The sequence below is a fragment of the Archocentrus centrarchus genome, unplaced genomic scaffold, assembly GCF_007364275.1.
Source record: "Archocentrus centrarchus isolate MPI-CPG fArcCen1 unplaced genomic scaffold, fArcCen1 scaffold_24_ctg1_1, whole genome shotgun sequence".
Lineage (NCBI taxonomy): Eukaryota > Metazoa > Chordata > Actinopteri > Cichliformes > Cichlidae > Archocentrus > Archocentrus centrarchus.
The window spans coordinates 733,053-759,915 of record NW_022060255.1 but is presented as its reverse complement, the minus strand read 5'-3'; the positions used below and the strand labels follow the sequence as shown (position 1 = coordinate 759,915).

Genomic DNA, 26,863 nt, shown 5'->3' with positions numbered 1-26,863 from the left:
ACAAAGATAAACAGAGTAGATACAAAATACTAAAGTGATCACTGAAAACAGTAAAGAATAACCTGCAGGTAGAAAATAATTACCGTTGAAATATTTATTCTATATAATCAAAATATATCAATACGTATGAATCATTAGTTGTCACTTATAATCATCAAAATTAAAAGAAACAAACATTTGAAATATATCACTCTGTGTGTAATGAATGAATATAATACACAAGTTTCACTCTTTGAATGGAATTACTGAAATAAATCAACTTTTTCATGATATTCTTAGAGAGAGAGCCCGCAATGGGCATGCGAGGTGAGCCACAGCACTGCAGCACTGCACACAGCACAGCATTTCTTTCATGTGTTTGAACAGGCAAAATATAAATTCTATGATTTTGATCATTAAAGTTTTTAAATAATTCAGAAAACAGTTTTATAAAACAGTCAAGTGGTCAGATGTATTTTCCCTTATCATTGTTTGTATTTTTTCATGTCATGATGTCAGGTGAGGCACTGTCTCACCTGAATTCTAAAAGCAACTAGGAGCCAATGTAAAGAGAATAAAATAAGGGTAATGTGTGTTAGGAGTCTAGCTGCTGCATTTTGTATTGCTTGGAGGTATGACAGATCATTTATCTAAGCTTGTAAAGTGGGCAATACCATAATCTAGGCGCGATGACACAAATGCATGATCAGTATTTTCCAGAGGACTATAGCTATCTCTCTCTCTCTCTCTCTCTCTCTCTCTCTCTCTCTCTCTCTCTCTCTATATATATATATATATATATATAATGTGTGTGTGTGTGTGTGTGTGTGTGTGTGTGTGTGTGTGTGTGTGTGTGTGTGTGTGTGTGTGTCTATACATGCGCACACACATATGTGTGTGTATGTATGTATATGTATATATCTGTTTATGCACATTACATAAGATAATTATTCATTATCACACCTTCATCAAGTACTATTCAGTTGTTACATAATCTATTTTTCCGTTAGAGGTTCAGACGCTTTCTCTTTTTGTCTTTTCCTAAAAATTATTTATCTGTTCTTACAGTAACTGTATTAAAGACTAAAAGAAAAATTTTAAATTTGTCCTCTGATTTCCCAAACCATTTTCCCATCATTAAACATACAGGATTTATTTATTCATTTCTGAGTTCTCTGCTAATGTTTGACTATGCTCTGTTCTGCTGTTGATTATGTTTAGTTCTATCACTCACTAAGTTTTCCAATTAGTATCTGTAAAGTTAATCAACATTCCTGATTTAATATTATAATTAACCCAATCTAAGTTTTGCTTAATTTTGGCCCAAAAGCATACAGTGACAGAAACTCTGCTGCTGTACCTTAAGTTTGTTAAGAACTCCACCAGGAACTCTTAAGGCATAAAAGGACCCTGTGGGCCTGATTGTTTTATTGACAGAACCTGGACCAGTGCTCAGACACATTTCCATTTCCCAGCACACCCCATCCTCCAGACGTCAGCCTTCTCTTTGGTAAACCAGTGAGAGGTAGAGCCATTTATCAGTAGTGACCAGGCCCATTACACTGGGATGTTCTCATCCCTAATGTCATGGACAGGTGTCTATTCTCAGGCTCTGAGACATTCTTCCCTGTAAAAAAGGCACATTTTACATATAAGCGCACATCTGGGAGCAGTTACTGGTACCCAGTGTAATAAAGTTCTGATTTGTCCTACCGTCTATAGTTTAAAAAGTTGAGTCTTGAACTGCAGGCCTTTGGGATCAATATTCAAATTTGAACAGAGACTGTGGTCTGGTCAGGCCTAACTATTCACCATAATTTTATTTATTAATTTTATCCATTAAATATAACTTTCTGACTTTAAAAGTTATCAACTTAAAATCTATACACTACAATTTTCCAAGACAAATATTTTACAGCAGAACTGTATATTTGAAAGATCTATTATTCAGTGTCTTCATATTACAGATTTCTTGATTAGTTTAACCCAGTCTAAATTTTTTCTTCTAAAAAAATGAACCTATTTTCATGCACCTAGAAAGTTAGGTACAGCAAATATCTATAAAAAATGCATGATTGAGAAACGTAGTTATGTTTATGAGTGTAAGCAGGTTTCATTGCATGTGTGCATGGTACAATTTGCAGATATTCATCTAGTTACTTTTTGCATTTGCATTTTAAGTCAGCAATAAGGAGCAGTCTATGATTAGTCATTCTAGAACCCTACATTTTAAAATTGCGTATGTGTGTTATACCTATGGAAAAAACTAAAAACAAAAAACACTAAAGACATAACAAACAAACAGAAAAGTGTAACCCAAAGGATCCGTAATACATTGCCTACAGCAGGGGTATTCAAATAAAATTTAAAGAGGTCCAGTCAGACAAAATTTCATGAGGCCAAGGTCCGGAAGTCCAACTATTTAATGTGATTATATATATATAGATATATATATATAAGTTTTTGTTAGTTTTCAGAGCATTAGTTTTTATATTTGGTTTCATGCTTAGTTTTCGTTTAGTTTTCGTTAGTTTTCGTTTTTCATACTTTGTCAGGTGCAAGCGTGACAAAGTATTGTGTAATAATAATAACTCGGCGGCTTTCTGCCCTCGTTGGTAAGTGCATTCAATGACACAGACACTAACGCAATCACAGCATAACAAAATTGTTGTTCTTATACAACCATGCTTCATTTTGTTGTGCCTTTTCCACATAGTTATTTTTCCAGGTATTGCTTGTTCTGTTTTGGTATGTTGTCTTTTTTCTGTTTTTTTTGCAGTTGCAGCATTTGAATTGTTTTGGTTAGTTTAGTGGTGCTCTGTCCTCTTTTTCTGTTTTCTCCCCTCTCTCTCTCTCTCTTTTTTTTTTTTTTCCCCAGCCTGTCAACTGGAATTAAATGTATATGTACACAAATAAATAAATAAAATAAAACAAACAAACAACACAAAACAAAAACACAAAACATTATCAAGAAAAGCTTATAGAGACTCTATAGAGCTTATCTTGGAATAATAAATATGTTTGACACAACAATGCATTCAGATCACAATTCTGCTTGCAAACAGTGCCAGACATGACAGGCTTTAAAAAAAATAAAAAAATAAATAATTCAGCTTATCTATCAAAAGGCAAACTGACTCACTGCTTTATTACCTTTTTGGATTTTTTCTTTAAAGTTTGATTTATTATGATAATTATTGATCTGTTAACACATTCAAAATGATCAATACTCTCATTTCTTACATTCATTCAAATCAAAAAGTTATAAACAAATAAATATCAAGAATAAAGAATCAAGAATAACTTTATTGTCCACATTAGTGGAAAATTGTCTTCGGTTCATCACTGATGATAGTCATCAACACACATTCATACATAATACAATCATATAAATACATTAAAAAAAAAAAAATCCAATAAAACTATTAAAAGAGATTACATCATATTATTATTCAGTATACTAATTGCATTTGGCAAAAATTATCTTTTATACACCTTTTTACTGGCTCGGGGCATCCTATAACGTCGTCCAGAGGGCATCAATTCAAAATCAGATTGAAGAGGGTGCTCTCTGTTAGCAACAATAGGCCGGGCTTTCCTTAAAACAACGCACCGATGCAGCATATCCAAAGAGCTTTGTCGTCGGCCAATGATTTTTCCTCCAGTACTAACAATCCTGTCTAATTTCTTCCTATTTGCCACAGTCAGGTTACCATACCAAACTGAGATATTGAATGTCAGGATGCTTTCAATCAAGCTTATGTACACTCTTTCCAGAATGTTTTGGCTAACACCAAAGCCATTTAACATCCTAATAAGAAATAATCTCTGACTGGCTTTCTTACAGATGTAATCAACATTCTCCATAAAGCTCATCTTATCATCAATGTATGTTCCCAGGTACCTAAAACAGTTAACAACTTCCACAGACTGACCAGAAAGTGAAAGCCCTGTAACAGGGGCTGTGTAATTCAAGACAAGCTCTTTTGTCTTGTCAACATTAATCAACAAATAACGAGACTTGCACCACTCCTCCAACCTGTGCACCTGTGCAAAATAATTGGGATTAAAATTCTTAAGAAAGAGACCAACAACAGCCATATCATCAGCATATTTAAACATCTTCACATTCCCATCCTGGAGCTGCATGTCATTTATATAAACAGAAAATAGCAATGGTGATAAAACACACCCTTGTGGAGCCCCCACATTAACAATAATTTCGTCAGATAAAACATGATTAATGCAGACCCTCTGCGGACGATCAGTTAAAAAATCTCTAATCCAGTGAATCAGTCCTGGAGTTACCCCCATGTTAGTTAGCTGTTGCAACAGAATATGTATCCTCAGTGTATTAAAAGCCGAAGTCAAATCAACAAATAAAATTCTTGCCTGAGCATCTGTTTGCTGTAGATGACGTGCAACGACATTAACCAAACACAATGTTGCATCTTCTGTGCCCCTTTGCGGCTTATAAGCAAACTGCATATGATCCAAATGATCCACAATATCTAAGGTAAGATATCTACTAACCACTCGCTCCATACATTTAGCCAGTACAGTACCACTTGGTGTTGGCTCTCACTGCGGTATTGTATCACTTCCTGTTCCTGTTTCGGAGCACAGTGTTTTGCTGTCTGTTAGCTGTTATATCTGTATAACTCGATTTATCTGGATAATAACATATTTTAGTGTAATCTTCACCTACTTTAAATAGCATACTCTTTGCTGAATCACCTGTATTCACATTACTCACTTTATTTGTTTTTAGAAATTCGCTAGCTTAGCTCAGCTAGTAGCTTAGCCCTTAGCCTCACTACCAGCATGGCTTCTTCTCCTGTCTCTCCTGCACTTTCCTGCTCTGGGTGTCACATGTTTAGTTACTCCTCGGCCTCCTTTAGCAGTAACGGTACTTGTAATAAATGTAGTCTGTTTGTAGCTCTGGAGGCCAGGCTCTCTGAATTAGAGACTCAGCTCCGCACCCTGGAAAATCCTGCATCTAGCCAGGCCCCTGTAGCGGATGCGGACCATGGTAGCTTAGCCGCCGTTAGCTCCCCCCCAGCAGATCCCGAGCAGCAGGGAAAACAGGCCGGCTGGGTGAAGGTGAGGAGGAAGCGTAGTCCTAAGCAGAAGCCCCGGGTACACCACCAACCTGTTCACGTCTCTAACTGTTTTTCTCCACTCGGCGACACACCCGCCGAGAAACAAACTCTGGTTATTGGCGACTCTGTTTTGAGAAACGTGAAGCTAGAGACACCAGCGACCATAGTCAAATGTCTTCCAGGGGCCAGAGCAGGCGACATTAATGGAAATTTGAAACTGCTGGCTAAGGCTAATCGTAGATTTGGTAAGATCGTTATTCACGTCGGCAGTAATGACACCCGGTTACGCCAATCGGAGGTCACTAAAATTAATATTGACTTGGTGTGTAACTTTGCAAAAACGATGTCGGACTCTGTAGTTTTCTCTGGGCCCCTCCCCAATCAGACCAGGAGCGACATGTTTAGCCGCATGTTCTCCTTGAATCGCTGGCTGTCTGAGTGGTGTCCAAAAAATGACATGGGCTTCATAGATAATTGGCAAAGTTTCTGGGGAAAACCTGGTCTTGTTAGGAGAGACGGCATCCATCCCACTTTGGATGGAGCAGCTCTCATTTCTAGAAATCTGGCCAAATTTATTAACCCTCCTAAAAACTGACTACCCAGGGTTGAGACCAGGAAGCAGAGTTGCAGTCTTACACGCCTCTCTGCAGCTTCTCTCCTCCTGCCATCCCCCCAAAACTCCATCCCCATAGAGTCGGTGCCTGCTCCCAGACCACCAAACACCAAAGCTAAAATCAGCAAAAAGCTATTTAAGCATAAAAATTCAAAAACAATAAATAATACAGCTTCATCAACTGCACCAAAAAATAAAACAATTAAATGTGGATTGTTAAACATTAGGTCTCTCTCTTCCAAGTCCCTATTAGTAAATGATTTAATAATTGATCAACGTATTGATTTATTCTGCCTTACAGAAACCTGGTTACAGCAGGATGAATATGTTAGTTTAAATGAATCAACACCCCCGAGTCACAGTAACTGTCAGAATGCTCGAAGCACAGGTCGAGGAGGAGGATTAGCTGCAATCTTCAATTCCAGCTTATTAATTGATCAAAGACCCAGACAAAGTTTTCATTCTTTTGAAAGCCTGACTCTTAGTCTTGTCCATCCTAATTGGGAAAATCAAAAACCTGTTTTATTTGTTATTATCTATCGTCCACCTGGTCCTTACTCAGAGTTTCTGTCTGATTTCTCAGACTTTTTATCTGATTTAGTGCTCAGTTCAGATAAAATAATTATAGTGGGTGATTTTAACATCCATGTAGATGCTGAGAATGACAGCCTCAACACTGCATTTAATCTATTGTTAGATTCAATTGGCTTCTCTCAAAATGTAAAGGAGCCCACCCACCACTTTAATTATACTCTGGATCTTGTCCTAACATATGGCATAGAAACTGAAGACTTAACAGTATTCCCTGAAAGCCCCCTCCTGTCTGATCATTTCTTAGTAACATTTACATTTACTTTAATGGATTACACAGCAGTGGGGAATAAGTTTTATTACAGTAGAAGTCTTTCTGAAAGTGCTGTAACTAAGTTTAAGGATCTAATTCCTTCATTGTTATGCTCTTCAGTGGCAACACAGTACAGAGCAGCTTCCTAAACTCTGCTCCCAGTGAGGTCGATTATCTCGTCAATAGTTTTACATCCTCACTGCGTATAACTTTGGATACTGTGGCTCCTCTGAAAAGGAAAGCTTCAAATCAGAAGTGCCTGACTCCGTGGTATAATTCACAAACGCACAGCTTAAAGCAGATAACCCGAAAGCTGGAGAGGGAATGGCTTCTCACTAAATTAGAAGATGCTCATTTAGCCTGGAAAAAGAGTTTGTTGCTCTATAAAAAAGCCCTCCGTAAAGCTAGGACATCTTACTATTCATCATTAATTGAAGAAAATAAGAACAACCCCAGGTTTCTTTTCAGCACTGTAGCCAGGCTGACAAAGAGTCAGAGCTCTGTAGAGCCGAGTATTCCTTTCACGTTAACTAGTAGTGACTTCATGGATTTCTTTACAAATAAAATTTTAGACATTAGAGAAAAAATTATTCATAACCATCTCAAAGATTATTCTTCATGTTCGGCTGTTTTCAGCACTGCTGGTATTTGTTTAGACTCTTTTGCTCCAGTTGATCTTTCAGAGTTAACTTCAATAGTTACTTCCTCCAAACCAGCAACATGTTTGTTAGATCCCATTCCTACTAGACTGTTCAAAGAAGTCTTTCCAATTATTGATGCTTCAATCTTAAAAATGATCAATCAGTCTTTATTAGTTGGCTGTGTACCACAGACCTTCAAGGTGGCTGTAATTAAACCGCTACTTAAAAAGCCATCACTGACCCAGCTGTCCTAGCTAATTATAGGCCAATCTCAAACCTTCCTTTTCTCTCAAAGATTCTTGAAAGAGTAGTTGTAAAACAGCTAACTGATCATCTGCAGAGGAACGGTTTATTTGAAGAGTTTCAGTCAGGTTTCAGAATTCATCACAGTACAGAAACAGCATTAGTGAAGGTTACCAATGATCTTCTTACAGCCTCTGACAGTGGACTCATCTCTGTTCTTGTCCTGTTGGACCTCAGTGCAGCTTTTGATACTGTTGACCATAACATTTTATTGCAGAGATTAGAGCATACTATAGGTATTAAAGGTACTGCACTGCAGTGGTTTGAATCATATTTATCTCATAGACTCCAATTTGTTCATGTAAATGGGGAGTCTTCTTCACACACTAAGGTTAATTATGGAGTTCCACAGGGTTCTGTGCTAGGACCAGTTGTATTTACATTATACATGCTTCCCTTAGGCAGTATTATTAGAAAGCACTGCATCAATTTTCATTGTTATGCAGATGATACTCAGCTTTACCTATCAATGAAGCCAGATGACACACATCAATTAGTTAAACTGCAGGAATGTCTTAAAGACATTAAGGCCTGGATGACCTCTAATTTCGTGCTTCTAAATTCAGATAAAACTGAAATTCTTGTTCTCTGCCCCACAAATCTCAGAAACATGGTGTCTAATCAGATACTTACTCTGGATGGCATTACTTTGGCCTCCAGTAACACTGTGAGAAATCTTGGAGTCATTTTTGACCAGGATTTGTCCTTCAATGCACATATTAAACAAATATGTAGGACCGCTTTTTTGCATTTGCGCAATATTTCTAAAATTAGAAACATCCTTTCTCAGAGTGATGCTGAAAAGCTAATTCATGCATTTATTACTTCTAGGGTGGACTATTGTAATTCATTATTATCAGGCTGTCCTAAAAGCTCCCTGAAAAGCCTTCAGCTGATCCAAAATGCTGCAGCTAGAGTACTGACAGGGACTAGAAAGAGAGAGCATATTTCTCCCATATTGGCTTCTCTTCATTGGCTCCCTGTTAAATCTAGAATAGAATTTAAAATCCTTCTCCTCACCTACAAGGTCTTGAATAATCAGGCACCATCTTATCTCAAAGACCCCATAGTACCATATCACCCCAATAGAGCACTTTGCTCTCAGACTGCTGGCTTACTTGTGGTTCCTAGGATACTTAAGAGTAGAATGGGAGGCAGAGCCTTCAGCTTGGATTCGGGAGACAGACACCCTCTCTATTTTTAAGATTAGGCTTAAAACTTTCCTTTATGATAAAGCTTATAGTTAGGGCTGGATCAGGTGACCCTGAACCATCCCTTAGTTATGCTGCTATAGGCCTAGTCTGCTGGGGGGTTCACATAATGCACTGTTTCTCATTCACCTTATTTACTTTGTTTATACTCCACTCTGCATTTAATCATTAATTGATATTAATCTCTGGCTCTCTTCCACAGCATGTCTTTCTCTCCCCTCAGCCCAACCGGTCGCGGCAGATGACTGCCCCTCCCTGAGCCTGGTTCTGCTGGAGGTTTCTTCCTGTTAAAGGGAGTTTTTCCTTTCCACTGTCACCAAGTGCTGCTCATAGGGGGTCGTTTTGACTGTTGGGTTTTCTCTGTATTATTGTAGGGTCTTTACCCACAATACAAAGCGCCTTGAGGCGACAGTTTGTTGTGATTTGGCGCTATATAAATAAAATTGAATTGAATTAAATTGAATTACAGAGGTCAAAGCCACTGGGCGAAAATCATTAAAAGCTTTGGAACCGGGCTTTTTGGGAAGTGGTTTAATTATAGACGTCTTCCATATATTTGGAACTGTACATGTATTCAATAAAAATTGAAACAGTCCAGTCAGGACACCCTTCAGCTGTACTGAGCACACCTTTAAAATGCTTCCCTGCAAAGAATCCGGCCCAGGTGCTTTATATGGCTTAATCCTTTCCAAACAATTACCCACCACTTCTTCAGACAGCTGAATTGTCAGGCTTTGAGCTACAGCAGCCATTATGGTACTTTCTCTAAGGTCTTCAGTATCAAAACGAGCATAAAATTGATTTAAATTGTTTGCAAAGGAGAGGCTGTCCACTGAACAACTTTGAACCTGGCTCTTAGGAGCCCTTCCCATCATCTTATTAAGACCCTCCCATGCCTGTCGAGGGTTCCCTGTGCAGAACTGACTTTCAACCTTATTTTTAAACTCAATTTTTGCTCTTTTAATCTTAGACCTAAGTTCTCTCCTTTTACCATAAAAGGCTGCAGTGTCCCCTTTAAGGAATGCAATTTTCTTCTCATTAAGACATCCCTTGAGCTCTTTTGACAGCCACGGCTGTGGGAACACAGTAAGTTTCCTAGTGCAAATCACAGATTGCTCACAAAACTGTATGTATGATGTAATACAATCAGTCAACTCCTGTGGATCATTAATTGTGTCAAAGAAAACACTCCAGTCTGTTAACTCAAAGCAATCTCTTAACCTTCCTTCACTTTCCTCATTCCAAACATTTATAGTTTTCACTGCAGGTTTTACCCTTTTTACTAACTGTCTGTATTTAGGGAGCAAATAGATAATATTATGGTCCGATTTCCCGATAGGAGGCCTACACACCACCTTATAGGCCTCATTAATATTGCCATAACATAAGTCAAGAATGCTTGTGGAACGAGTCAGACAGTCAATGTATTGCTGTAAATTTGGGAGATGCGCTTTAAGAGACAGCGTATTAAAATCTCCCAGAATAAATACTGGCTGCTCGGCCAATTGTTCCTGCATAGAATTGTAGGTGTTCAGTATATGATCTGCGGCCTCCTTATTGTCCGGACCTGGAACGTACACCAGCATCACTGTGAGTTGTCCAAATTCACGGGGCAAGTAAAAAGGCCTAAAGGAGACAGTCAAGGTCTCATAGTTCTTAGTACAAGTATGTTCAATTATAGTAAACTGTGTAGCCCATTTCTTATCAATAAACATACACAGCCCACCGCCGACTGATTTTCCAGATTTTACCTTGTCTCTGTCTGCTCGGATCACGGTGTATCCACACAGCTCCACAGTGTGATTACAATTCAGCCATGTTTCCGTGAAGCAGATCACGTTGCTGTGACGAAAATCCTCTTCGAATTTCATGCGTAGTATCACCTCATCCATTTTATTGTTAAGAGATCTCACATTTGATAGAGTGATCACTGGAAGAGGGTGCCTCCTTCGTCGTCTCCTTAGCCGATTTCTGATACCTCCCCGGGATCCTCGCCTTTTTACTTTAATCTTCTTCTTACGACGTATAACATCTTCCATAGGCAAAACAATATTCACTTCTAGCTTTGCCGCATTAACCCCAAGGGCAAGCAGCGTCTCTCGAGAGTAAGTGATAATTTGTGTCTGAGACCAATTAACCTGGTCACCGCGTGTAACACAGTCCTTGGCATTTCCTCCCGGTGTCCATACGGAGAAAATCACAAAAACTCCAAGGATACCAGGATTCATCATGTCCAGAATGTCGCCAAAAGAAAAACTACTGAATAATCTTCCAATGATCAAACTATACACCAGCACATATACACGTAGTACAATTTAAAATTACATAAAAACCTAATCACAATCACACTGTGGTGAACACGGGTCAGCAGCAGAAGATAACCGCGCCCCGAACAAATATGAATGTACAAACGTGTAAATCAGGTACTTTTATTTTATCACATATTTTCATAAACAGGTTTTCAATTCTTTATTTTTTGATTTGTAGCAGAGCAGCAGCTCAGGGTCTGGCAGCTTGTCCTGTGTGCCCAACTCAGCTGTGGTCACAAAAATATTCACACGCACTGCTTTACTTATTCTTTTCTTTTTAAGGTTTCAGTACAACTTGGTGTCTCATAGAAACTCTTTCTTGAAATTTGACAAGCGTAGCTTCAGGCTGGAGGTATAGAAATGTGAAAATGCAGGACTACCAGACTAAAGAACTCTTTCTTTCCCACGGCTATTAGACTCCTAAACAGCTGAGCTGATAACTGACAGCTGGGATAGGCTCCAGCCCCCCCACGACCCTGAACAGGATAAGCAGAAGTGAAAGGATGGATGGTAAAAAAAAATAAAAATAAAATTCAGTTTTAGTTATATAGCGCAAAATCACAACAGTCGCCTCAAAGTGCTTTGTATTGCAGGTAAAGACCCTACAATAATACAGAGAAAACCCAACAGTCAAAACGACCCCCTATGAGCAGCACTTGGTGACAGTGGGAAGGAAAAACTCCCTTTAACAGGAAGAAACCTCCAGCAGAACCAGGCTCAGGGAGGGGGGGGTTATCTGCTGTGAGGGGGGGGGGGGGGGGGGGGGGGGGGGGGGTACAGGACAAAAGACATGCTGTGGACCCAACAATCCTCATTCTGTGTCTAACCAGCTGTCACACAATCACAGCACTTGTCTGCTTCATATTTTCTCTCCTCAGTTTCCCAGCATGCCTCAGGGGTAGAGGTGGAGGTGTATGAGGGGGTGGAGTCTGTCCTGCTGCCCTGTGAAATATCAGCTGATGTTTCCAGGAGCTCCACAGCAGCAGTGTGGAGTCACAAGGAGCTCATCGTCCCAACAGTCCACGTGCGTCTGCACAGCGGTGATGAATTTGAACGACAAAACAATCGTTACACCGACCGAACATCAATGAGAGCTGACGCTCTGCAGACTGGAGACCTCAGCCTCACTCTGAGGAACCCTACAGTCTCTGACAGTGGAACCTACACCTGCACCACCCGCAGGTTTGGACAAGATCAGACCAAGATCCATGTGCAGCTGAAGGTCACAGGTCAGTGATGTAGTTAGAGGTCAGAGTCATAGTAAACACTGATGTGAATTCATTAAAATATGTTAAATATGTTTGTGTTGATTACAGAACCTCCTCCAGCCTGGACTAAAGTTCTACCTGGTGTCCTGGTTCCTGTGGTTCTCCTGGCTGCTGGATTTGGTGTCTTCATGTATTATAGATATAAAATTATGAAGAGCAGAAAAGGTATGTGAGCCTGTGACTGTGTATGTTAGTCACAGGCACCAGTGAGTGCCTCCTCTTCAGAACCAGCTTTAGTGCTGGGGGGGGGGGCCTTGGGGGGCTGGCTCGTTGTTCGGGGCGGGGTTGGCTGCTTCCCTGGGTTGCCGCTGGCTCTGTGCTGGTACCCGCTCTCCCACACTAGGTGTCCGTGTACATTACGTGTGTGTACATGAGTGTGTGACTGGTGCATGTGGATGTGCGTGTGTGTGTGAGTGTTTGAGTGAACGACGGGTGCGTTTGTGTGCATGCATGTGTGTGTGTGTGTGTGTGCGTGTGTGTGTGTGTGTGTGTGTGTGTGTGTGTGTGTGTGTGTGTGTGTGTGGACAGCTGGGCCTGGGTCTGTGGCTTGCCGAGCCTTGGCGCCTGTGGGACGTGGCTGTGGAGGGCAGGAGTTATCCCTCCCTACCGCTCCACGCTGCTCAGCGTGGTTTTTGACCTGCTCCCTTGGCGGCTGTGGCCTGGGGGTGGCTTGGGCCTCTTTGGCGTGTGGGGGGCTCTGCCAGGTGTCGGGCTGCTCTCGGGCGCTTGGGGCCTCGGGGGCTGCGCGCTCGGCTTATGCTGAGGGTGCCGGCCTGCAGGGTGGGTGGGCTGCTCATCACCTCTGGCTCTCTGGACTCTTGCCCTTTGACCGTGCACGAGGTTGCCATCAGGATGTGTGGCCTCAGGTCTTCTGAGCTCCTTATATGAGCTGCATATAACAGTCATCACTGTAAAAGTGAAAGTGCATGTTCACTGCATTCTGTGTCATGCTGTGAACATGAAAAGGAGTGGTCCCAGGTCCGACTCCTGTGGCACTCCTTTAGTTAAAGTGACAGCTCTCACTGCGGTTTCATATCACTTCCTGTTTCTGTTCCAGAGCACAGTGGTGTTTTGCTGTATCTGTTAGCTGTGTAATCTGTGTAGTTTGATTTGTCTGTATTTTACATATTTCAGTGTAATCTTTATGTGTTTTATCCAAAACCAGTGTTGTCAGTAACACGTTACTCTAATCTGACTACTTTTTCTCGGTAACGAGTAATCTAACGCGTTACTATTTACAGTCCAGTAATCAGATTAAAGTTACTTATCCAAGTCACTGTGCGTTACCTGTTTGTCAGTACAAATATATATTTTTACTTTCTTCTTGCGTCTCGGGGAGTGACGTCTGACAGATGTGACAATTGTGTCCCGTTTTCATCATGAGGACAATAACAGCACACAGACACACAAACGTAAACAATGGCAGGAGGAGAGAGATGCGCGTTGTCTAGCTGAAATACAGGCACTATTGTGAGTCTGTGTCAGCTAAAGATGACAACATCAAGTTTAGTTGTGCACTCTGTGCTGGTGACAAAGTGCTATCTAGCTTTAAAAACACTACGTCAGATTTGAAGAAACATCTGGAGTCGCAGCACAGTCACACTCGTTTCATGGTTGTCATTTTTATGTTGAGGCAGCGGGGGTGCTCCGGTGTTGTGCCAAAAAGCGATTTTCGGTTAAAAATCCCTGTGTTTAAACAGCTGTAAATGAATTGTTGACCTATAATCTGTGAAACGTGTCAAACATATCTCTCATGAATGATATCAAGTCATTGTCAGTGAGAAACAACATTTCTGTCACAAGGTAGAAGCTGCACTCAGTTTTTTGCAAAGTGACTTTTATATATTCATTTTTTATGAAGGTAAAAACTGTGTGACATTAAAAATGTCTTTTTAAACAGAAATCTGGTTCAAAAGGCTGCAGAAATCACAACAATATAACATCACAGTTCAATAAAGATATTTGAAGTGTCCAAAAAGCTCTGGATTGATTATAATGTAGGTACAATAACACAGACTCCTAAAGATTGTTGAAAAAATATTTCTGCATTTTATATATAAGCCCTTCAGAAATCATGATGACTGCAGTCTGTTTACCACTATAAGCAAAGACATTACACATAAAAACACACAGAAACATCTGGATCACTTTATGGCAGATGATTACAGCAGCTGTTAAAGTAACTAATAAATTAACTTGTAATCTAACTTAGTTAGTTCTAAAATTAAGTAATCAGTAAAGTAACTAAGTTACTTTTTAAAGGAGTAATCAGTAATCGGACTACTTTTTCAAGGTAACTATACCATCACTGTCCAACCCACTGTTTGCTGAATCACCTGTAAATTGTAGGGATGGCACAATACCACTTTTTTATGTCTGATGCAGATACTGATTTGGATATTTCATATCATAATAATATATGCAATATCATATATCTCATATATGATTACATTTGGATATCTACCAACAAATCCGATCTTTTTAAAGCAATTGTTTTTAAATGCATTTTACATAAGCCAACAGTCTCTCACACAACAATCGCTCTATCACCTGAAGCCTGTTGCTCCTATGTGAGAAGGTGATGATTTTGCTCATGGCATGTTGCAAATTTTATTAGGGCTGCAACTATCAATTATTTTAGTAACTGAGTATTCTGTTGGGCAGCACAGTGGTGTGGTGGTTAGCACTGCAGCCTCATAGCTAGAATAACACCTAGAAGGCCTGGGTTCAATTCCACCTTGGCCCGGGCCCCTAGCTGTGAGAGGCCTGGGCGGTACTTGTAATAAATGTAGTCTGTTTGTAGGTTCACTGAATTGGATTTTCCACATCCTGGAAAATCCTGTAGCTAGCCAGGCCCCTGTAGTCACTGCAGACCAAGGTAGCCTAGCCACCTTTAGCAACCCGTCAGCAGATCCCGAGCAGCAGAGATATCAGGCCAGCTGAGTGACTGTGAGGAGGAAGCATAGTCCTAAACAGAAGCCCCCGGTACACCACCAACCCCTTCACATCTCTAACCATTTTCTCGGGTTTCCCATGTTTTTTCAGGACAACCAAAAGGGCAACAGAGTCCAAAAAAAAAAAAAAAAAACTGTCCAGAGGTTGCCAGCCCAAGGAACAAAACAAAAAATGGTGGCACAAGACCAAAAAATCTGTCCAAGAAAAAAGAAAAACATAGGGGATGAGGCAGCACAGGCGGTGAAACAGTTCAGGGGGTCGAACACAGTGCCAGCTGTGGGGAAGTGACAGCACAGGGGGCCATAAAAATCCATTGCACAACCAAAATAGTTCTGGCGGCAAACCGCAGTGCCAGTGGTGGACACAAAGTGAGGCAGGGGGCTGAATGCAATTAGAATATCATAAAAAGTTGATTTATTTCAGTACTTCCATTCAAAAAGTAAAACTTGTATATTATATTCATTCATTACACACAGACTGATATATTTCAAATGTTTACTTCTTTTAATTTTGATGATTATAACTGACAACTAATGAAAACCCAAATTCAGTATCTCATAAATTAGAATATTACTTCAGACCAATACAAAAAAAGGATTTTTAGAAATGTTGGCCAACTGAAAAGTATGAACATGAAAAGTATGAACATGAAAAGTATGAGCATGTACTGCACTCAGTACTTAGTTGGGGCTCCTTTTGCCTGGATTACTGCAGCGTGGCATGGAGTCCATCAGTCTGTGGCACTGCTCAGGTGAGAGCCCAGGTTGCTCTGATAGTGGCCTTCAGCTCTTCTGAATTGTTGGGTCTGGTGTATCACATGTTCCTCCTCACAGTAGCCCATAGATTTTCTATGGGGTTAAAGGTCAGGCGAGTTTGCTGGCCAATGAAAAACAGGGATACCATGGTCCATAAAGCAGGTACTGGTAGCTTTGGCACTGTGTGCAGGTGCCAAGTCCTGTTGGAAAATGAAATCTGCATCTCCATAAAGTTGGTCAGCAGCAGGAAGCATGAAGTGCTCTAAAACTTCCTGGTAGACGGCCGCGTTGACCTTGGACCTCAGAAAACACAGTGGACCAACATCAGCAGATGACACGGCACCTCAAACCATCACTGACTGTGGAAACTTTACACTGGACCTCAGCCAGTGTGGATTCTGTGCCTCTCCTCTCTTCCTCCAGACTCTGGGACCTTGATTTCCAAAGGAAATGCAACATTGACTTTGATCAGAGAACATAACTTTGGAGCACTCAGCAGCAGTCCAGTCCTTTGTGTCTTTAGTCCAGGCGAGACGCTTCTGACACCGTCTCTGTTCAAGAGTCCTCGACACGAGGACTGTGACAGCTGAAACCCATGTCTGCATACGTCTGTGTGTGGTGGTTCTTGAAGCACTGACTCCAGCTGCAGTCCACTCTTTGTGAATCTCCCCACATTGTTGAATGGCTTTTGTTCCACAATCCTCTCCAGGGTGTGATTATAATAATAATAATAATAATACCTTTAATTTATAATGCACTTTACATTTAAAAAAAAAAAAAAAAACAGAACAAACAGAACAAAAACATTATAACAAATAGTAAAAATATAAAACACACTAAATAAAAACCACAGTGTAAAGTAAAATAAAATACACCGAAGTGTAGATAAAATAGCTAAAATTTATGCACAAAGATCAAAAACTCTTGTAAAGAGAAAAGTCTTTAAGCTCTTTCTAAAACTTTCCAAAGTTTGAGGCGCTCTCCATTCAGATGGAAGCGAGTTCCATAGACGAGGGGCAGCTACACAGAAAGCCCGGTCACCCATAGTCCGTAAATTTGTCCTTGGTACGATGAGAGAGTTTGCAGATCTGGAGGAGCGTGCCGTACATTTTAAAGAAAGAAGTTCTTTAAGATAGGAAGGGGCATTGCCATAGACACATTGATAAGTAAGAAGAGCGACGACCTTATAGTCAATCCTGCAAGAAACAGGAAGCCAGTGGAGGGACTGAAGAGTTGGTGTAATACGACTATATTTGCAAACTCCCGTCAGTATCTGGGCCGCAGCATTTTAAGTATACTGGAGTTTCAGAAGACTCCTGTTGGAGATACCAACAAAGAGTGCATTACAGTAATCCAGTCTGGATGAGACAAATGCATGGACCAGTTTCTCTGCATCTTGAAGAATTAAGGCAGGCAATATTTCGACAATGGTAAAATGAGATTTTACTAAGGTGGTTTATATGGAGTTCCAAGTTGAGTTGGGGATCCATCCTAACACCAAGATTGGTAACTGACAAGGAAAGAGGGATACTGTGTCCATGAAAAGACATAGTAACGATGGGTGATGATTTGATCTGGTGGGGAGTACCAATCATGACTGCTTCTGTTTTAGAGCTGTTAAGTTGGACTAGGTGGATCTAAAATTATCCCTATTGCTTCTATATTTTTTTCTACCACATCTTTTCCTTCCCTTCGCCTCTCTATTAATGTGCTTGGACACAGAGCTCTGTGAACAGCCAGCCTCTTTAGCAATGACCTTTGCCCTCCTTGTGCGAGGTGTCAAAGGTCGTCTTTTGGACAACTGTAAGTCAGCAGTCTTCCCCATGATTGTGTAGCCTACAGAACTAGACTGAGAGACCATTTAAAGGCCTTTGCAGGTGTTTTGAGGTAATTAGCTGATTAGAGTGTGGCACCAGGTGTCTGCAATATTGAATATTGAGATACTGAATTTGGGCTTTTCATTAGTTCTCAGTTATAATCATAATCATCAAAATTAAAAGAAACAAACATTTGAAATATATCAGTCTGTGTGTAAAGAATGAATATAATATACAAGTTTCACCTTTTGAATAGAATCACTGAGATATTCTAATTTTATGACCATCACCTGTATGTCTATGGCAGTAATATAACTTTATTGGAGACACAGAGACTCAAAGGAGTTCTTGTTTTAAGATAATAATAAAAAAAACAATTACATTTATTTATATTACAAAATAATTGCTTAACTGAATGTTCTTAAAGGTAAAATTATAAAGATTTAACCATAAATAACTAGAATAAATTCATATATTTAATGTTATATGGATTTGTTGCACTCATGGCTAAAAAGCTGGTTTATTAGAACATGATCAGCTGCAGATGGAGGACTCTAAAAACAAACGTCTGTGAAAATCTTTTGGTCCATGAAGACCTCCAAATGTTTTTGTGTAGTTATTAACAAAGCTGCAGAGCTGAAAGGCTCTGATGGACCTCCTGCATCCTTCACCCACCTGATGAGTTGTGGCCTTTAGAAGCACAGCTAATCTGCCTGTCTGTCTGTCTGTCTGTCTGTCTCATGTTCTGCTCTGTTCTCCTCTCAGACTATCCATTGGAGATAGTGGAGGTGACACAGGAGGAGAAGTCTGTCCTGCTGCCCTTTAAATTCACAGAAGATCTTCCTCAGGACGTCAGAGTGGAGTGGAAACACAGAAACAAGAAGGTCCATGAGTATCAGAGCAACCAAAACCAACCTCTGCTACAGGACCAGGATCACAGAGATCGCACAGAGATGAATGAAGATCCACTGAGAGCTAAAGACCTCAGTCTGACACTGAAAGACCCCCAACTTAGTGACCATGGTGGCTACACCTGCACCGTCTACAACAAGGGTGGAGACATCCTGCTACACAAAGTGGTGTCACTGAATATGACAGGTGAGAAAAACAGCTGTTTGTCCTCAGTCTGAATCCAACATGTAGAAGCTGTGAGATGATGGAGGATCACCCTCACTGACATCTGTCTGTCTGCTTCATGTCCTCCTCTTAGTTCCTGAGGTGCAGATGGTGGAAACAGTTAAAGGGGTGCAGTCTGTCGTGCTGCCATTTAAAGCTGAAGTCAGAAACCCTGAGGATGTGACAGTGGAGTGGAAACACAAAGACAAGAAAGTCCACGAGTATCAGAGAGGACGAAACCAGTCTCACATACAAGGACGCTCAGAGATGAAGACAGAGCAAATAAATACTGGAGACCTCAGTCTGACCCTGAAAGACCTCCAACTTACTGACAGTGGAGTCTACACCTGCACCGTCTGCAACAAGGATGGACACATGCTGCTACAGAAAGTAGTGACTCTCAGTGTCAGAGGTGAGTGGAACAGCTGTCTTAAATCAGGAGTGAAGAGCTGCTGGTTCCACAGCAGAGGAGATGATGGAGGATCACCCTCACTGACATCTCTCATTGTTTCAGTCTCTACAGCTCATGTTCTGCTTTGTTCTCCTCACAGACTACCAGGCAGGGGTGGTGGAGGTGACACAGGGCCAGAAGTCTGTCCTGATGCCATTTAAAATCACAGATGAGCTTCCTCCAGAGGTCAAAGTGCAGTGGAGACTCACTCACCCTGAAGACAAGATGGTCCTCTTGTATGACAGCAGCCAGAAACAGCCTCTCTCACAGGATCAGGTTTATGGAGGCCGCACAGAGATGCCTGACAATGCCCTGAAAAATAAAGACCTCAGTCTGACCCTGAAAGACCTCCAACTTACTGACAGTGGAGTCTACACCTGCACCGTCTGCAACAAGGACGGACTCATGCTGCTACAGAAATCAGTGACTCTCAGTGTCAGAGGTGAGTGGAACAGCTGTTTGTCCTCATTACAATCCTCCATCAATAAGATCCAAGTCAAAGAGCTCCTGATGCATCATGGGAATGTGAGCTACAGAGTTTAACACATTTATCTGCCATAAAAACAAGGAAACAGAAATATTTTAGAAACTTGTTTCAAGCTAACAATAATATTATTTATTAATCAAATAAAGTGAATTCATGTTTTTATACCAAATCTGAGCGACACACTGGACGTCTGTGAGGAGTCAGAAATGAATCCATCATCAGATTCAAACACTAAAACTAATGTTTGTGTTCATAAATGTCAGTAAACACTAACTGTGCTGTGGCGTCTTCATCACAAATAATAATGGGCTTTATTTTATTTTCAACTTTTCCTGTAAAATTGTCATTTTATAAATTCATGATAACAACAACAATTATATTTGAGTTTAAGAATATTAGTAATAATAAATGTACTTGATGACCTCTGACCTAAAAGCATGTACGTGATTTTGTAGCTGCAGTACCCTACAAGAAGATATGGGGGCAGTATTGCCTCCTTTGTCTGCCAATAACAACAATACCAATGAAGAAGAAAGTAACATCAACAACATAACAATCATGTACAGATGTATGTAGAAGACACACTGAGCGTGTCCGCCATGTTGGATGTGTCCAAGTGAATGGACTGAACTTCATAAAGTGTCTTTCTATAAAGTTCTTCAAGTTAATGTGTTTCATTCACACATTCAAATATGCACTGATATAAACTGAGAAACTGACGGCACCAAAAATAACATAACTTTCTCTGATAATTCTAAATGTTAAATAATCCATGTATGTTAGGCTGTAGCATCAAACCAGCGTCTGTATTTCTAATGTTTTCATGAGTGTTTACAGCTGCTGATGTTTGTAACACTGTTACTGTGATGATAAATGTTACAATAACCAGATCCTGATATGTAGATATAACATCTGCAGGTTTATGAGCTTAAAACTTTTTTATATTTAGTGATTTTATCAGTGAATAAATAAGAGTGACCAATGCTCTTTAATATGCATTGTTTATTTGATATGTATTTATTGTGATGGTCACATTAATGTTAAAATGATTAGTTTTAAATTTATATTTTTATGAGTCATCATTTTAATTTTGAGCACAGACAACAAGGTGATATTCACAGGTGTGCAGGCTTGAACAGGTGAGGTAAGATTGAAATAATTGTTGACTAATAAATAAAATAATTGCAGTCCTGGTCGTCAGACACACATATTTGTGAAATGATGTTAACCTGTGACGGTGTGTTTACTGTCCTTCTGTAAAATCCTGTTTATTCACAGAAGCACTTTTTTCACGTTATTTTATATTAGACATGTTTATTCACTGTTTCATGTATTTAAAAATAACAGGAACAATTCTGTTAAACCACAAATTATTTATACAGGACCACTAATGTCTGTCTGTCTGTCTGTCTGTCTGTCTGTCTGTCTGTCTGTCTGTCTGCTTCATGTCCTCCTCTCAGTTCTTGAGGTGCAGATGGTGGAAACAGTTAAAGGGGTGCAGTCTGTCATGCTGCCATTTAAAGCTGAAGTCAGCAACCCTGAGGATGTGACAGTGGAGTGGAAACACAAAGACAAGAAAGTCCACGAGTATCAGAGAGGACAAAACCAGTCTGACATACAAGGACGCTCAGAGATGAAGAAAGAGCAAATAAATACTGGAGACCTCAGTCTGACCCTGAAAGACCTCCAACTTACTGACAGTGGAGTCTACACCTGCACCGTCTGCAACAAGGATGGACACATGCTGCTACAGAAATCAGTGACTCTCAGTGTCAGAGGTGAGTGGAACAGCTGTTTGTCCTCATTACAATCCTCCATCAATAAGATCCAAGTCAAACAGCTCCTGATGCATCATGGGACTGTGAGCTACAGAGTTTAACACATTTATCTGTCATAAAAACAAGGAAACAGAAATATTTTAGAAACTTGTTTCAAGCTAACAATAATCTTGTTATTTATTAATCAAATAAAGTGAATTCATGTTTTTATACCAAATCTGAGCGACACACTGGACGTCTGTGAGGAGTCAGAAATGAATCCATCATCAGATTCAAACACTAAAACTAATGTTTGTGTTCATAAATGTCAGTAAACACTAACTGTGCTGTGGCGTCTTCATCACAAATAATAATGGGCTTTATTTTATTTTCAACTTTTCCTGTAAAACTATCATTTTATAAACTCATGATAACAACAACAATTATATTTGAGTTTAAGAAGATCAGTAATAATAAATGTACTTGATGACCTCTGACCTAAAAGCATGTACATGATTTTGTAGCTGCAGTACCCTACAGGAAGATATGGGGGCAGTATTGCTTCCTTTGTCTGCCAATAACGGTACCAATGAAGAAGAAAGTAACATCGACAACATAACAATAATATACATATATATGTAGGCGCCATATTGAGCGTGTCGGCCATGTTGGATGTGTCCAAGTGAATAGGCTGAACTTCATAAAGCTCCTTTCTACAAACTTTAAGTTAATGTGTCTCATTCACACATTCAAATATGCACTGATATAAACTGAGAAACTGACGGCACCAAAAATAACATAACTTTCTCTGATAATTATAAATGCTAAATAATCCATGTATGTTAGGCTGCAGAATCAAACCAGCGTCTGTATTTCTAATGTTTTTATGAGTGTTTACAGCTGCTGATGTTTGTAACACTGTTACTGTGATGATAAATGTTACAATAACCAGATCCTCACATGGAGATATAACATCTGCAGGTTTATGAGTTTTTATATTTAGTGATTTTAATCAGTGAACACATAAGAGTAAACAGTACTCTATAATAATTATTTATTTGATATTTATTTATTGTGATGTCACATTAATGTTAAAATACATTTGATTAGTTTTGAATTCATATATTTGAGTCATCATTTTAATTCTGAGCACAGACAACAGGGTGATATTCACAGGTGTGCAGGCTTGAACAGGTGAGGTAAGATTGAAATAATCTTGGACTAATCAAAAAAATATGATTTGACTACCAAAATAATCTTTACAGTTTAACATATTTGTGAAATGATGTTAAACTTGTGATGGTGTGTTTACTGTCCTTCTGTAAAATCCTGTTTATTCACAGAGACACGTTTATGTTATTTTACATTAGACATGTTTATTCACTGTTTCATGTATTTAAAGTAGATGATGGAGGATTTCGCTCACTGACGTCTGTCTGTCTGTCTGTCTGCTTCATGTCCTCCTCTCAGTTCCTGAGGAGCAGGTGAAGGGAAAAGTTAAAGAGTCTGTCGTGCTGCCATTTAAAGCTGAAGTCAGCAACCCTGAGGATGTGACAGTGGAGTGGAAACACAAAGACAAGAAAGTCCACGAGTATCAGAGAGGACGAAACCAGTCTCACATACAAGGACGCTCAGAGATGAAGAAAGAGCAAATAAATACTGGAGACCTCAGTCTGACCCTGAAAGACCTCCAACCTACTGACAGTGGAGTCTACACCTGCACTGTCTGCAACAAAGATGAAGACATCCTACTACAGAAAGTATTCAGTCTCAGGGTCAAAGGTGAGTGTAACAGCTGTTTGTCCTCATTACAGTCCTAACCCTGTCAGAGACACTTTAAGTTTGGTAACATGTACCTGATAACAAACAGCTGATATTCAGGTGTGCAGTGGCTGCACTTCCTTTGGCATTCCTGTCAGAGTATTTTAATAAGTACAGACGCAGTAATGTTAATGCTGTTTGTAATATGTTTATGCAGTTCTACAATAAGAGGATAATTACTTAGAGTAGGCGGAGCTTCAATAAAGTCCAGCTTGTTTTTGTTGGAAAAGCTCGTAGTGTGATCTGTGTCCAAACTCACTGAAGGACAGAAGAAGGTGGTGAACAGAGCAGCCTGAGAGACTCTGTGGATGATTACAGATCATATTCAGAGACATTCTGATACACTGTGTCACTTTATTTAGACTCTGTGGATGATTACAGATCATATTCAGAGACATCCTGATACACTGTGTCACTTTATTTAGACTCTGTGGATGATTCCAGATCATATTCAGAGACATTCTGATACACTGTGTCACTTTATTTAGACTCTGTGGATGATTCCAGATCATATTCAGAGACATCCTGATACACTGTGTCACTTTATTTAGACTCTGTGGATGATTACAGATCATATTCAGAGACATCCTGATACACTGTGTCACTTTATTTAGACTCTGTGGATGATTACAGATCATATTCAGAGACATTCTGATACACTGTGTCACTTTATTTAGACTCTGTGGATGATTACAGATCATATTCAGAGACATCCTGATACACTGTGTCACTTTATTTAGACTCTGTGAAAAACTCTCTAACTTTATGAGGACAAAGTGAAGCAGCAAACCAACATCAGACACAATCAGTGTTTGAAGTTCAGTCCATCCACAAACTGAAATATTCACTTTTTCTACTCTGTGAAGATCTGTGCATCATCACAGCTTAGAGCCAAAGAGCTGGGTTTAAAGGTCAAAGGTCACCGAGTACGAAGACACATTTAGGATCCATGGAACCAGTCGGTGTCAGTCTCCTCTGCTGTATGCAGCATCACATTTGGTAGAGTGATTTCAGGGTCCTGATCCCTGCTTTCTGGAGGGGAACCTGTTTCCTGGATGAAGCAGGTGGACAGGTATGAAACATCTCACCTGACAGGTGAGAAGGAGGCATCCTGGTCAGATGATGAACCACCTCAGAGGCTCCTCTCAGTGTGGACGAGTACAGATGCAGCCACTCTGATCTGCTGCAGCAGGTTCCCAGCTGCCGGACTCCACCCTCCTCCTCCTCCTCCTCCTGCTCCTCTTCCTCCTCCTCCTCCTCCTCCTCAGGAGTATCTAATTTCCACTATGAACATGAGAGTAGATGATGGAGGATCAGACTCACTGACATCTTTCTGTAGGTCTCATGTTCTCCTCTGAGAGACCCAAACAGCCTCAGAGGTCACAGAGGTCAAAGGTCTCCACCTGCTGTCTGAGTCCTCAGAGCTTCACAGCTTCTTCTCTTTGGTTCCTTCAAAGCTGCTCTGATAAACTGACTTCTGTCCATCTGATGATGCTGCTTTACAAACACGACTGCACCAAATTCTGATTCAACCTGTTTGCTGTTGTTTGTGTGGGGAAATGCAGTTTGTCTCAGTGATGCCATTGATGAGCACTGAGTGGTAGGAACTCAGTTTGATCTCTAGGACAGAATCACTGCACAGCTCTGCCATGTTCATGAAGCCAGGCAGCTTTCATCAGTGTCACTGATCGCTTCCTGCTGTCCTGATTCTGATATTTCCAACATTTTAGAAACGCTCAGACTCTCTCTGTTTGTCTGCTCCACAGAAAGTCTTCGAGATCGTTTCTTCATGGTTCAACAAGAAGGATCCACAGGCCAGTGATGGAGCTCCTTCCTCTGAGTAATGTCCTCTTCCTCCCTCCTTCTCTCTGTTCCTCTTGTTCTTCATCTGTTGTTAAAGTTGGAGTGAATTTGGCTAAAATAATGAACATATTGATTGTTGGTGGAATAACGGGATGACGTCATGTTCTCTAAGTACACTTTCTTTACCAAAGTCTGAGTTTAAACCTGGAAATCCTTCCAAACAGAGTCACATGTTCACACTGATCCGTGTTCTGGAGTTTCCAGCATGGAGTTATGGAAGAACATTTGTCTGTAATATCAGGGACATATTTACAGAGAGCAGAACTCAGTGGGTAACAGTTCTGGATCATTTTCAATAACAGTGTCACAGAAACATGATGCATTTATTCCAGTCTGTGCTCCTTCTGGGAGACAGGATCTCTGTACAGAATAAAGTGTGGAAGCCTTCAGAGTTAAAAAGCTCTCTCACAGGTAGGATGTTGTTCCTGAAGCATCTTTGAAATATGATGTGTTTATGATGCTGATGCTGACACTGAGCCATAGAAAGTATCTGTGGGAGCTTTGCTTGTAAAGGAGGCAGCAGCACAGCAGAGCTTCTTTATCAGAGTTCACCAACAGCAAAAGGCTGCATTAATAAAAATGAAGACCACCTGCTGTTTAAAGTTGGAATCATGTCCCACATACTATGTGGATCTTTCAGGAATCTTCTGATCCAATTAATTTGAATCATTTGGTTAAATGATGAGAAATCTGAGGGGTTAGGACCGCCCTCTGCTCAGGACAGAGACATCATTGTTTTTAGCCTTGTGTGGCTCATTTCTGCAGATGAAGCTGAAACATGTCTGTCTCCACAGGACGGTCCAAAGACTTCAGGAGGAGACGTGTGATGAAGTCAGCAGTAACTCTACATTCAGAGAGAAATCTGTGACCAACCAACACGTACATTCCTCTGAATAGATGAAGTAACTGGGTCTGTATTATCTGCCATTTATTTCTCATCATCCTCTGAGATTGTAATTCCCTAATATGTGACTGTATGTGTGACTGAGATATTTCATATTTCTGTATCAGTGATGTTTTTAAAGCATGAATTTCACACTGATTTAAATGAAGGTTTCAATCAGAGCCTCCAGAGAATCCTCTGATGAGCCATCAGGCTGGAAGACTTCATTTCAGCTTTCTAACAATAAAGCAGTGTCATCAGCTAACTGTCATATTGTTGTGTTTTATACTGTTGTTGATGTTTGGATGACTCAATGAAGATGGTTTTCACTAATAATGATCATAATCATACAGTGGATTATTTAATAATGAAGACACTACTGATTATTGATCTGATCTATTGATTTGTTTTTGATTCTACTGTTTGTTACTGATCTACTTCATTTTCTTTAACAGTGAAACTGTAAACTAAAATTATAGATCCATGTTTTATTAATAAATTTATGGTTACAAAGGTAAACTTTTGTAAAGTGCCTTATAAATTAAATGTTTTATTATTATTACACACAAAGAAGAAGCAGCGCCTCGAGGTGACTGTTTGCTGTGATTTGGTGCTTTATAAATCAAAGTGATCAATGCAGAAACAGAGCGATGAGCAGACAGCAGCAAACAGAAGGTCTGGAGGATCA

At 40.1% G+C, this 26,863-nt stretch overlaps 1 protein-coding gene across 1 annotated transcript; it reads left to right on the top strand.

Moving 5' to 3' along the window:
- The first annotated feature begins 293 nt into the window (after positions 1-293).
- LOC115775835 (titin-like) lies at positions 294-26,491 on the top strand. The gene is made up of 9 exons (XM_030723358.1): positions 294-306; positions 11,881-12,231; positions 12,319-12,435; positions 18,563-18,895; positions 19,008-19,325; positions 19,465-19,806; positions 23,079-23,390; positions 25,196-25,269; positions 26,087-26,491. The coding sequence occupies exons 1-8, from the start codon at positions 294-296 to the stop codon at positions 25,249-25,251; spliced, it is 1,842 nt and encodes a 613-aa protein (XP_030579218.1). The 3' UTR covers positions 25,252-25,269; positions 26,087-26,491.
- The last annotated feature ends 372 nt before the right edge of the window (positions 26,492-26,863 follow it).